We start from the raw sequence: 13274 nt of genomic DNA on the forward strand, positions 1-13274 counted from the left end.
ACAGAATGGGCTCAGCATGTGTTTGCAAGTGAGGCAGGGCTGACTGGTAAAAGACCATTCAGGGATCTGCTAACTAAAGAAGGAAGGCTGCTGAAAATGTTCCTGCAAGTCAGCTGTTGGCCATCTGCTGCAAGTCTGGCCATTCAATGTTATTTATTTGCAGTAGCCAAGACAAAAGCAAAACACTTTGTGTAGAGCAAGCTGCAAACTTGATGACCATCTCTTCCCCTGGTTTTACCATTATATTTACCCTCTATTATATTTACATTGGCAGCACCTTCAAAGGAAGCTGTGGAATGGGTTCCATGAAAGCCTCCACCTTGTTGGAGCTTTTCTGGCAGCAGCAATTAGACCCAAAGGCAGATTACACTTCACTGTGTGAGGTGCTACACAAATGTGGAGTAAAGAAACAGTCTCTGTCCCAACAGTTCAGCCGTTTCAACTGACAGAAAAACTGTAGAGCTTGTTCAACAAACGGGGATGAAGTAGCACCTTTTCATTAAAATAGTTCAAATTTTTTTCAGGCAGCTTAGAGTTTTACATGATGCTAGCAATATTTCTATTTCCTCTTGCTCGCTCGATAAATGTGAGTTGACAAAACTGCACAGAAGTGACTAATGATGTCTGAACTTCTCACCCTGAGTATTTTTAGGAGCCATGAAGTTGTTTTACTTCTAGCTTTCTTATCTCATACTGTAATTCAATGCTATTTCTTCAAAACTGATGCAGCAGAGCTATCTTGGAGAAAACTACATGAAACTGTGCTAGTCATCTCTTAGGCCACCCACAAAGTGCGAAAAACATAATACTAGAAGATGGGCTGGCCTGAGACTTGTAGATTCAAAGGGAGAGTTTTATCAAGCACCAGTGGTGAATCATTAAAAACAATCAGGCAACTGAAATAGCCAGAGGCACGTAATCTTCACTGCATCACAGAACTTCAATTAGGAGAGCTTTTACCATCCTTTTTCCCCTTCTGAATGAAGATTTGTTAGCTGGTCACTCTCAGAGAGAGTACAATAAACACAAAATTTGTGGAAATGAGCTGGGAACACTTGAGTTAGTGAAAAAGGAACATTAATAAAGCCATTACTTAATTCATCTCTTGAAATTAAACATGGCAGCTCATGTGCATTATCCATGAGTAGCACTGCACTGTTTATTGTTTATCTCAGCAATCTTACAGCAGCATAAGTTGTTTCTACAATCCATTGCCAATACATATCAACCACTGGGAGTTAATTAACTGAAGGATTCTTGTAGTCCATTCAGAACATGTCTATCACAGGCAAGACAGCACTATGCAAAGACAGCCAGTCTTGAGGGGCTCAGCTGCCTGGCTCCAGAACCGGAAGCAGCATAGCCGTGGTGGCTCAGGTGTGGATTCTGCTAATGTAACTTTGCAGAACCTGAAGATATCTGTATGGTACTTAACCATGGCACATTTAACTGTTTGAGACAACAGCATCTCAGACATTGCTGTCGTGCATCCTATCGTGTGGTGCAGACATATCCACAGCCACTGACTCTGATGTTTACTATCTTGCAGACATTCATCTTGACTGATCATTATCCCTTTCATTTCATGCTGATTATGAAACAACCTTGCAATGCTGTTGACTTCTAGTTTTCCTTGACCTAGGCAAACTCAGAAAAAAGATAATTCTTTTCCTTAATATGAGGTTTGCAGAAGTGGGCTCTTCTATAGAAGGTCTCAAGCAATTTACTGTGGGGAGAAACTACCACAAAGAAAGGGAAAAAAGTTAATGTGTCTAGAAACACTGAAGCATTTTGCCAAGCAACACTCTCACATTCACCACTTAAACAACTTTACAGAAAAAAACCCTTTCATTCCAAAAAATGTCATCAAATTAATTAATGAAAAATGATTTTCAGGAGTACGATTCAGGTTAGGTTTACACTTCTACCTACTTATGGTGCAAATTACAATATATTGCTAAAGGCAAAGCCTGAGTTCAAATTCTGGTTTGTGAAACTAATATGCATTTACTGCAGCTCCAATGACGCCTGTGAAGCCCACCCAATCTTACAAAAAGATAATTATGTGCAAAACTGTCTATTTTACATTCAGCAATGGGCCTAATTGCTTCTTTGCTGCAAAGGTTGTATCTACTCGTGTAACTGCACAATATACTCTGCTTCACCTGAAATAAGAGAGAAGGTTGACTGGGACACCTTCTCATTCAGCTTTCCCTCTCTCCTCAGTATTGCTGTGCATACTGCCTTTGCCTCTTGCAACTGAAAGCTGAAACCTTTATTTTTCAAACTGGACTAAAGCTAAATTGCTCAGTCTCTAGTATGTCATATCATATACTGTGTGATAAAGCAGTACATAGGGCAATTAAGAGTCAACAACATTTTCCATAATATTTTCCACTGTTGCCTAACTGTGCCCTGTCCACTAAAGGGGTAAATTACTCCTGAACCATGTTGGCCTCCTACTACTCATCCCAGTGAGAGTGTCTACAGTAAGCATAATCCAGAGGACACTTGCTACACGTATTGGGGTGAAAACATTACATCAGGAGTGCAAGAAACAGTCATAGCAATAAGAAAATATTTCTTCCTGTCATGGTTTGAAGTCCCAAAATCCAATTCCTGATTCCCAGCCCCCCTCCCACATCTCAACCCAGTGTGAGATGGATTTCTAGACACCACAAGAGCCTCAAAATGGGGGGAAGGGAATATATATATTACAAGACTGTACAACAAATAAATAGTATAATACATTACATACAATCTAAACTATCTCTACCATGACATACAGTATTTACAATGGACCAAATCTCTTCTCCCTCCAAATAAAAGCCCAGGAGGGAAGAAGGGAAAAGATCCCTTTCTCTCTTTGAGCAGCAAGTCTCTCTAGGGCAGCAGTGTCTCTTCTTCTCTTCCATGCAGCAGTTGCTGGATCTCTGCCAGCACACACGAGGGAGGCCTCCAAGCCTCTCTCGGCCCCCCAGCGCAAACGAAGGGTCTTTCCGTGGGCTGCGTTACCCCAGACAAAGGTTGCTCCACCACGGTCATGTCGACGAAGTGCAGAAGCCTTCGTGACGGTCTGGTATCTTCAGGGGATTCAAGCCCCTTTGCAGAGCTCCCGTGCTCTGCCTCAAGATGGCTGCTAGCTTCTCTGAAGCTACAGCAAGGAAGGGCCCAAGGTCCTCTCTCACACATTTCGTCCTGGTTGAGCTCTCAGGACCACTACATTTAGGACTTCCAATTAATAGGAGTCCACCCCCTCCATTTTCTGGAGGGATCTCAAAGAAAGTTTGGGGGAGTTTTGCAGTCCCCAACAAACTCTGTAGTACTTTAGTTCTCTCTGCTGCTTTTCTCTCTCTCTCTCTCGGCTCGCAGAAGTTTTTCTGTCTGCTTTGCTGCATGTTTGTTTTGGTGCTTCTTTTATCTCTTGGCTCTGTGCTGCCGCTTTTTCTCCGTCCACTGCTGCTCTGCCACTTCTCCGTCTGCCCACTCACGGTGGAGAAAACTCCTTCAGCTTTCTAGCTACAGGTACTTAGCCCAGTTTAACACTGTTCCAAGTCCCCATAGCCCCCCAGCCGGGGGCTGGGGTGGGCCCAGCCCCCAGTGGGGCTCTGGGTCTCTTCCTCGTGGCTTAGAACATGGCCACCTCTTCTCCAACAACTCCAACTACTTTCTTTTCCGGTCCAGTGATATGTTTATATTTTGCAGGAGCCCTGATTGGGTCAAACCCCAAGGGTCACCACCCCCTGGGGGTTACCACTTTCTTAGCTTCAGGGGGAAAACCTGGTTCAAACCACTACACTTCCCTTGATAAAGCTTCCTACCACATAAGCCTGGTGACATTTGAGAGGGTGTTCAGGGAGTGAGAGGTCTGGAATAAGAATTAGATTGGTAAGAGCTTTTATGGGAAGGATTCTGGCTTCTCTAGAAGAAAATGGAAGATAAAGTCATGTAAACCAACTCTGACCCTCATATACCCCCATCCTCCAGTAAGTAAAGCAGTAAATGAACGACTTAAAATTTCACTCCTCTTGGCAGACTGTGTTTATTGCTTAAAGTAGTTATGGTGGCTTTGATTTTGCTCACTGTTCACAGTATTGTGCTATTTCTTTTCTTCTAAGAATTCTCTCTAAAAATTATAAGCTTTTAAGACTTTTGCATTCTTCTTTTCTTTGTCACTTCCTTTATTCCCCATAAAGGCAGTAAAAGTGGGCACAGAACCCCTAATTATAGCTTGAACCCTTCAACTAAAATAAGACTCGCATTCTAACATAAACATGCCTGTCAGGCACAAACTGGGCAGCTCTCCTTTTCACCTTGCTTTCTTTAGATGAACCCACAAACCCCTCTTTGATCAACCTCAGGACCCATAGGTAGCAATTTTTGTTCCTTTTGACTTATTTGCTGTCTGGGAACCAGTGCTTAATAGATGAATGTAGATTTGTAGATAATATTCCTGTTTTATGTGAGAAAAGAGGACACAGAAGAGGGATGAAAGATAAGGAAAGATAAAAGACAGCAAAGCCTATGCACTCAGTCCACTGGGGAAGAAGGAAATTTTGAGAATAAAGTTCTTTGTAGTCCCATACAGTCTTTCTTAGTTGCTATATGGGATTCTGTGGTGATTAAATACTTGATCATCTAACAGAGAGGGACAGAATTTTCTTACAAAAGTTCAGATATTTACTAGCACTGGTAATTTGTATCATATATAACATGCATTAATGTGCTGAAAGAATACCTCTTCTGATGAAAGGGTAGTTGCAGCACAGCACTGTTGGGAAAAGTGACCTCATTGTGTCAAATGCGATTAATTGAATCACTGCGATACATTCTGAGGTCCTTACCTAATTGACACTCAAACAGACATAACCTTGGAGCTGACAGGAGTTTTTGCCAGGTGAGGAGCACAACCGGAAGATGGGGCAGTGGCATTTGTAGGCACTGAACACTTTTGCTGACTGAGAATTTTAAAAGAGGGAACTGTTGCCTCCTATAGCTGCAGTAGAAAGTACTGCCAGTTCTTTGTACAGCTTTGTTTTGGGCCAGGAGTTCCATACCCATATCAGATGAAGCTATGCTGTCCCATCTAGAAAACCAGTGACTGTTCATTAATGTTTGGTGGGTAACAAAAAATCAGTTCTTACAGAACTACTGCTAAAACTGCTGGTTCAGTCTAAAATACCTGCATGACCCAGGAAAGGTGAAGAGAGGCTTCCTGCTTCAGAAGAGTCTATAGCTGGAAGAATTCTATAATCATCTCTACTCAGGCAACAGTTACAAGAAGTAAAACATGTAACTCCTTTATTTTGGGCCAAAATTTTGCATATTAGATAGGGAGAGTAAAACTCAACTGTGATGAATACATGATTGAACCTGTTATTTCATATTCATATGTTTGGAAGAAACCCTGCTGCAGATTTACACTGACAGATCTGCAGACTGACTGCTGGTAGTCTCCTTGGGACCTGCTTCAGGGTCGTCGTCTGGAGGTTTGGGATTAAAGCAGCATCTCTGAGCTGTATTGTGCCTCAGCTTTCTAACATGTGTGGTCTCAAAAGTAAATATAGATAGGAATAATGTGTCTGGCACACATGCACACTACAGAAATAAGATACAAGTGTTATCTTACTCTTAGATGAACACATTACACCACAATTACCCTATTCATGGCAGGGGAATTGGTACTGATGAACAAACCCACCAATTTAGAATGAAGTTACTGGATTCTTAGCCTTCCTGAAAAAGTCTTCCTTACCCTCAGTGCTTTCAAGAAGCACTCTAAGTGTCAGGTATTAGTGGTTACTTTTTGAAAAGTGTTGCATTTTAGAAACTTACACCATGCCTCTTTTCTGGGAGTGCCATGTTGTTGCTGCAAGTGCAAAAGCATAGGTGGTTTAGGTATTACCTTGGGTATTGCATCTTTGCTCACTATAAGCAAATGGTAGTTGCATGCTCCATTGCCAAAGTGTAAGGACAGGATGCAAGGGAAGTTCACCTAACTACTTCAGCCATCTGGAGCAGAAGCAAGGGAATACAGAAAGAGGCCTGGACTCTCCTCGTAGAGCTAAAAGTTCTCAATGTTTTGTAAAGCAATTGAAAACTGAAAGGCCGGACTAACCTATCCCCAGTGACTTACCATCTACCTGGATGTCAAGAAAGCCAAATACATCAGCTTCCATAATATCTTTCAACACATCGCATTTATTGGGTCATAGACTAAGAACTAAGGCCACTAGAACCACTATGCATAAGCACATAAGCAACTAAATCTGATGATTTCTAAGACATGAGAAAGCTGGTGTTTTTTTCCTAGGACTTTGAAAACATGGAGTGACTCTCACTGTGAAATTGTAGGAATTGTTGGAGTGACAAGGGAATTTGTTGTGGTTTATCGTAAACAGCTAAAGTTAAGTTACACTCACATCACAGGGTCCAAAAGGCCTACAGGATATGACATATGTTTTTTAGCCTCTAAGTCTAAGTAAGTACATAAATCTAAATAAACACAAGCAAACCATAAACAGGCATTTAAAAAAAAGTTTTAAGTAATACTCATTTAGTTGCTTAACTAAGGATTTAGGGAACCTCCAGGCTTAGCCTGTGTGTTTTATGTTATTTCTTAACACCGTGTATACTTGGCAGCAGCCCATAATTTTATAAAAATGTAGGCAATAATTCATGGTGATCAAGCTGTGTTTATTCCCCAGGAGCAAGTGTTGTTTCTTTTTCCTCTGGCTGAAATGAATGCAGAGCTCTAAGACTTCCAAACGTTGCTACCAACTTTCACCTGGAAAAGAGGCCTCTTTCAGGGAGAGCAACAAGTTTGGTGATCAGCAGACAAACATAAAATCGTTAATGTGAATATCTCGGGGCTAACTGAATCTAGGTCATAAGTAATGCCTAGGTTCACAAAGAAAGTTAAGCAGAGCAGAAAGAGGCCAATTACCTTTTCAGAACTTGATGGGTCAGCCCAGGGCATGTTCTGTGCACGTGCCAAGGTCCACCCTCCCCTCTCGCCCTTTTCCACCCCAGAAGGAGTGCAAAGAGAGCTCTGCAGAAACACTGCACAAATCTGTGACTGCTAGTTGCTGACTGTCAACAGGCAGGAATGCCCTCAATAAGCTCTGAAACCCTTAGACAGAACCAGGCTATATATATTCTGCAAATGAGGATCCAGACTATGCATAGCAAACTTGCTCTCAGGCTTTCTTTCCACATTGCTGGCTGAAGCTGGGAGTCATCTCACTGACCTTACATGTTTTCATTTGTTTTTAAATCTAGCTTTCATAGAGGCTGTAGTTCTCCATATTGTCTCTATAGAGTCTTTGTGGTAGATGGACATAAATCAGAATGTACCAGGTGTGACTCAGCTTAACAATTTTAAAAATCTGTGTTCAGGTGGGATCAACTGTTCCTTAAAAACACTTACTTCCCTTTTCCTGACTTTAGAGGGAGTCCACATAAGATGTCAGCACCAAATGCCTGGTGATATAGTGTCCCGGTCCAGTTCCTGCATCTCCCCACTGAATAAACATGGGCTTGAGCAGGGACTAAGAGGGTGATCAGATTTGGAATTTGCCTCTCTGGAGGACTCTGCAAGTTTGCTCAAGTCCACATCTTATAGCATGTTTCTGGGTAAATGACATGGACAGCAAGTAATGAGAAAACTGGACCAGACCCTTTGTTAAGTGATTGTCTGAACATATTTCCAAGGTCTGTGCAAAGAGATTTTTGCTCTGTGCCATGGAAGTGACCTCCTTTGGACTGCAGCTGAAAGCAAATGATAGGAGCAGGGAGACAGCATCCTTTGGAGGGAAAACAAGATGTAAAAGGGCCATGTAGCAAAAGTGTCTCAGAGGTGCTGAAATGCTGTGTAATGTCAATGGGGCAGAGCCTCAGGCAACTGTGAGGTTATTCAAGAAAAGGTGACTCACTTCAGTGAGAAAGGATGAGTGCTGGTTACCCATGAAGTGGTGAAGCAGAACTCAGAGCTGAATGTATCACTGGCTGTGCCAGGGCTCTCTTGGGTGGCCTTAAGCAAGTCAAACCACCCCTCTGTGCCCCTGTCCCTTTGTTCCGAAAAGGAAGATGACCCGTCCTTTGGGAAGCACTGCCAAGTCTGTTGATTCTGTATGACATTATAACTCATTTACTCCTAGTTGGCTGACTGAACTAGATGTAACAAATTGGATATTATCACCACAGGGTCTGATATCCCATCACTAAGATTCTTCATTATGTAAAAGGAGAACCATCAGAGCAAATGAAGGGATTATGCGCAGGTCTCTAGCCAAAACTCAGAGACAGATTTTGGCTTCATGCCTCTGTAAATTCACAAGTATTTTTACTAGTACTCTGGAAGTAAAGGGAACAGAATCAGCTGACAGGCTCCTGCTAGTCTGGATCTGTTCTAGAATCAAAATAAGAGAACTAGGTTTGGATCTATGGAAATCTTTATCTTAACCATTTCCAAGGATTCCAACTAGTTTAAATTGAGCCTGTAAATCTAAAAGGTAGCAAAAGAAAACACTTTTCTCTGAATATCATTACAGAACAAACTGATAATTGTTTCTTTGTTGTTTTTTTTTAGGTGTCCTTACTGCATTCATTATCTTTCACTGGCAGAGAGGTGCAACAAAGTACCAGGCCTATCTTTCTCACAGCAATTCTGGTACAAACTCCCAGTTGGGACATACCTTGGGAGGGAGGTTATTTTCCCCCATTTCTCTATACAGAAGCGCCGTAGCCCGTTGCTTCCTCGGAGAGCAGCAAAGCCCTCGTATGGCACGCTGGATGTTCCTGTGACGAACTGTAACAGCCGGAGTCTCTGCTCGTTGTTAAACCTCTCCACTGCTGCCCAGAACCACCGTATTACTATGTGTCCATCGTGGTAACCTAAACCAAGAAGCAAGAGAAATTAAAATCACACCCTCCTAAGTGGGAAGTGCAACACTGAAATATGTTCCTACTGGCATGGGTCAGAAGATCTACTTAAAAGATCATGACCTAACAATATATCTTGTTCTTCTTGAGCAATAGGTCCCAGGTTCCATTTTGTCCTGGCTGTAGATATTATAATATTACTAATTAATTTCAAACCCTGAAACTCAAATATATATTCAAGGTACACTGGCCTCTCATAAATCCTTTGGCAAGAACTGGTGTTACATGCATGAGATATTAAAGACCAATTGCAATATGCCACACAGTGTGAGTCTTAACAACTTAACAATTTCTCATTCCCAAATAAATTCTCTTTTGGATTGCAGTGGTGTTCGACATATGGAGAGGAGTTTGCTACCACAAGCCCTTCCCTGGCAAACTTCCCATCTGAGGGGCTCTGTGCCTTGGCTTGTGCTAGTGAAAGTCAGCATAAACCCAGGTTGAATCTGTTTCAATAGCTAAAGAGAAAAAAAATAGGAGAATAACTTTCGGGACCAGCTGTGCTTGTGGTAAGCTGTGTATTTCAAGGTAACACAAAGGCTGGGCAGTGAGCAGCAAAGACTGAAACCTTGTATTTCAGGGGAGGATATGTGAACCTCAGGGACTTTCCATTTGTGGTGCAGAACTGGTGGATTTTACATTTATCCATCATCCAAGACAGGCTGGATAAATCATACTCAGTGTTTAAAGCAAAACCAGGCCAAGCAGTAGAGAAGTGATAGTTTACGTTAAGGGGGGACATTCAAGCAAGATCTGTATGTTGTTGAAGTGTAACTGGGAACTGTGAAATTCAGCTTTTGATTTCAGCTCCCTGCTGAAGCCAAGAGGACTTGTGAAACTACTTTCAGTGAAGCCAGGAGTTCATTTACAGCCATCTAAGTAACTTTTAGATCTAATAGTCAAAACTCCTGCTAAGTCTGTAGGGATTGAATGGATAAAATCTGGATAGAAGTAGCAGAAGCAATTTCAGTACTATTACACCCGTTGATCCAAACCTGACATCTTACTCATTTTATTTCATGAGTTATTCTTCACAATAACTCTCTGAACAAAAGAAGGACATTTCCCTTAGGAAAGACAGAAGGAAAAGATAGATCAAGTCTTTCATGTTTTAGACTGAACCAGTCAAGATATTAGTAAACATGAGCAGGCAGTTTACCTCCACGATATTCTGTGTTGTTCCGCCAGTCATTGAGATCTATTTCTGCAGTGCCAGCTATAACCAGTTCCAGTTCTCTGGCATCAAAAACAGAGACGAGCCTGGAGTCTACAACCTAGAACAAAAAACACTTATAAGCACAGTTTCAGACGGGAAATAAAGCAGATGCAAAGTCTCATAAACCTATGGCTCTGATGGCCAGCTGTTTATTCTGACGAAGTCTGCAAGCTGACAGCTAACTTCCACTCCTCTGCTGATAAATCTGTGCTCTTCTTCAGGGAGTCTACTGATGAAGGGAGTCTGTTCAATGAGCTGCAAACAACCACCACACACGAGATTTGACCAGAATGAAACAATAAAAGTGACAGGACATAATCTGTGCAGAACATTCTTCATTCTTACATTCGTTCTGACAAGTGATTTTGATAATGCCTGGATTTGTAATATGGACAATTTATTCTGTATTTGTTTCACACTGGAATTTGATTACTATTGTGTGGTTGTGCCCTCAGGTCTTCATCCACTGAAGATGCAGCTAAGGTTCACTTCCTTCATTGTGTGAAACCAAAAGCTTTAATGGCCTGCAACATTCACAGGGAGAAAAAGGTAGCTAACTATATGCACATGTTGTAAACTGCATGGAATCACTCAGCCAACCCCTTTCCACAGAAAAGGGCTGACCAAGTCTATGCAGCCACAAAGCCACCCTCACTGACTTTCACCCCCAGTAAATTTTTCAGTGCATGACTGCTTAGACCCATTAGTAATAGTATTATTCTGCATGTCCATTATCTGCTGTTTCATTTTCCAGGGTTGCCATTCTTCCAGTTTGTTTCCCTCTTTGAGACAGACCTCAACTTCTACTTAGATAGCTGCCAGGGCCAGGGCAAGATACATCTGCATATGATTAATGAGGGGCAAGAATAGGTGACTGCATGGGCTGGTCAGCAAAGCCACAGGTTTTCACCCAGTCCTTGTAGCAGCTCTTCCAGAAGGATGTTCTCAGATCCAGGTCTTCAGCAAAGATAAATGAGGAAAATCCAGGGACAACAAAGGAACAGCATCCATGAATACCAGCCAGATAACAGCTTGGACTGCACTCAAGGACCAATTTTATTGGAATGAATCCCTAAAGATACAGTGCGTTCCACCAGCTTCTCATCAAAGTATACAGTTTTAACAATCTTCCTTTGTAACACAACAGGGTAAAACAAAATTTGCAAATGATTACTTCTCTTACTATGTGAATGGAAAGCAATGTCCTTCTTAGCTCTTGATCATAATGCTTTATTATATTCAGGGTACACATTTCTTTCCTTTCTTCCTTAATGCTAAACAAGCCATATATATCCAAGGTCCCCATCTCTACAGATCCAGGAATCCTTGCTGTTGTGTCTGTTCAGCTCTTTCCTAGAGTCCCAATGAAGCACAGTTTAACCACGGGGGTAATCTCATTCAGATGAGGAATGGAAGACTGCAGGAGCATCGTTTTGTTACTCACTTCGTAGAAGCCACGGACCAGGGCCTCTGTTTGCTGAACCACTCCTCGTTCCACTCGCCACTTAACCATTCTCTCAATGTACTCTTTTTTGTTCTTTTCTGTCACTGCTGTATTTGCCCCTCCAGATTTCAACTCTCTCTCTGTCACCTGCAGAACAAAGATAAACAGTGGTGTAGCAATGTATGGATCATGTTGTGTTTTAAGCTCAAGACTATCCAAACAATGGTACAGGAAACAACAGGCAAGGACGGAGAGCCAATCACAGTCTTGGAACAGGTAGACTGCTCCACTAACTGGAAGAGATATCTACTTGTGTCTTAGGCAACAAGCATTACCCTTCCCCAAGTGCTAGTAAAAGTATTTACTCAGAAATTCCAATAGCCAAAGAAATTATCATAAAATGAATACTCCCAGTACACTACCTAAAACAAGACCTGTACAGCAGCCTTGCACAGAGAACAAATAGTCACTGTGGGATTTAGATTTTTGTATCAGCCATCCAAACCTGAGAAGTGTTTGTACTGTAAATAATTTTTTTTTAAATCAAGAGCTAAAGCATTTCATTGCATTTTAATGGTTAATTTAATTGGCTTGGGTTACTAAGACATGAAATTGAGAAAGGATTTAAGGAATCAATCTGGATTCTATTCAGCAAGCACATACTCCTTCTCCCATGTGACAGAAAATAATATTTATCTTGCAATTAGCTTCACATTCAATTCAGTGGGTTTAAAAGGAAGAATGTTTTGCTCTCCTCTTCAGTTTTCTGTTGCTGTAACAATGATGTCTAGCACAGATAGTAAATGGAGCTGCACAAATACATATTCATTATTAGTATTATTTATATTATTATCTATTTATTAGCCCAACAGACAGCACAGACAGTATTTAGGTCACTTTACTTGAGGGACCTGTTGTAATATTATGAATTAAGGAAACATTGAATGAGTCATCTAATCTGCAGCTTTGTTGAGAAACAGCAAGAACAAGTAAGGTTGGATGGAATGAGTTAGGAATTCTTAGCTGGTTCAGGTTAAATTCCCAAACATAAATCACTGCATCACCATTATACAAGCAATGTTGCATTATCCAGAGGATAAGACTCTGGCCCAGCTGCCATGTTGTATTCTTCAAGGTTGCGTGACAATAAGATACATCTGGAAAACCAAAGACTAAACGTTGTCCGGCTTTAAGCACAGCTGTAAGTCCAGATGTTCTAAGTCTCCTGCAAGATCTCCCACAAACATCTAGACAAGCTGGTCATTTCTTTAACTTCTCATTATCCATATGAATTCAAATACAAGTAGTTCCCTAGAACTGGAGGTCTGCAATCAACGTGTCCCTATTTTTCTTTTCTTGTTCATAGAAGTATTAACCACAGCTGTGAGCTAGAATTCAGAATCAGGTTTCAGAGTAGCAAGGAGATATTTCAAACAATCTAGCTCATCCCTTTTACCTGACTGGAGCAATTGCCAGGGCACAAGTCAGGCTGTATCCCCATATGGAGTTCAGAGACAGGCCTGAAAGAACACTTTCTACTAGGTAAAAGCATGAGAAACTACTTTGGGTCACAAGTAACTGACACCTCTCTCTGTCTTATAAGTGAAATTCTCAAATTAGCATTCAGTCCCCACCAGTAAAAATGTGCAGTGCTCGATTTGACATCATATC

The 13274-nt window shown here is 41.5% G+C and overlaps 1 protein-coding gene across 9 annotated transcripts in view; it reads right to left on the minus strand.

Moving 5' to 3' along the window:
• The window catches only part of HECW1 (HECT, C2 and WW domain containing E3 ubiquitin protein ligase 1), a 265996-nt gene that overhangs the window by 5509 nt on the left and 247213 nt on the right, over window positions 1-13274 (minus strand). For all 9 annotated transcript variants that reach the window (XR_003533038.1, XM_027675830.1, XM_027675827.1 and 6 more), the window contains 3 exons: window positions 11604-11750; window positions 10103-10217; window positions 8697-8895 (listed from right to left, as the gene is read on the minus strand). Coding sequence is in view for 8 of the 9 variants with exons in the window: in XM_027675830.1 (XP_027531631.1) it covers window positions 8697-8895; window positions 10103-10217; window positions 11604-11750 (461 nt within the window). In the remaining variant the exon portion in view is untranslated. The remainder of the gene's footprint in view (window positions 1-8696; window positions 8896-10102; window positions 10218-11603; window positions 11751-13274) is intronic.

This window comes from Neopelma chrysocephalum, unplaced genomic scaffold (genome assembly GCF_003984885.1).
Source record: "Neopelma chrysocephalum unplaced genomic scaffold, ASM398488v2 Primary Assembly neopelma1_26, whole genome shotgun sequence".
In the NCBI taxonomy this organism is placed as follows: domain Eukaryota; kingdom Metazoa; phylum Chordata; class Aves; order Passeriformes; family Pipridae; genus Neopelma; species Neopelma chrysocephalum.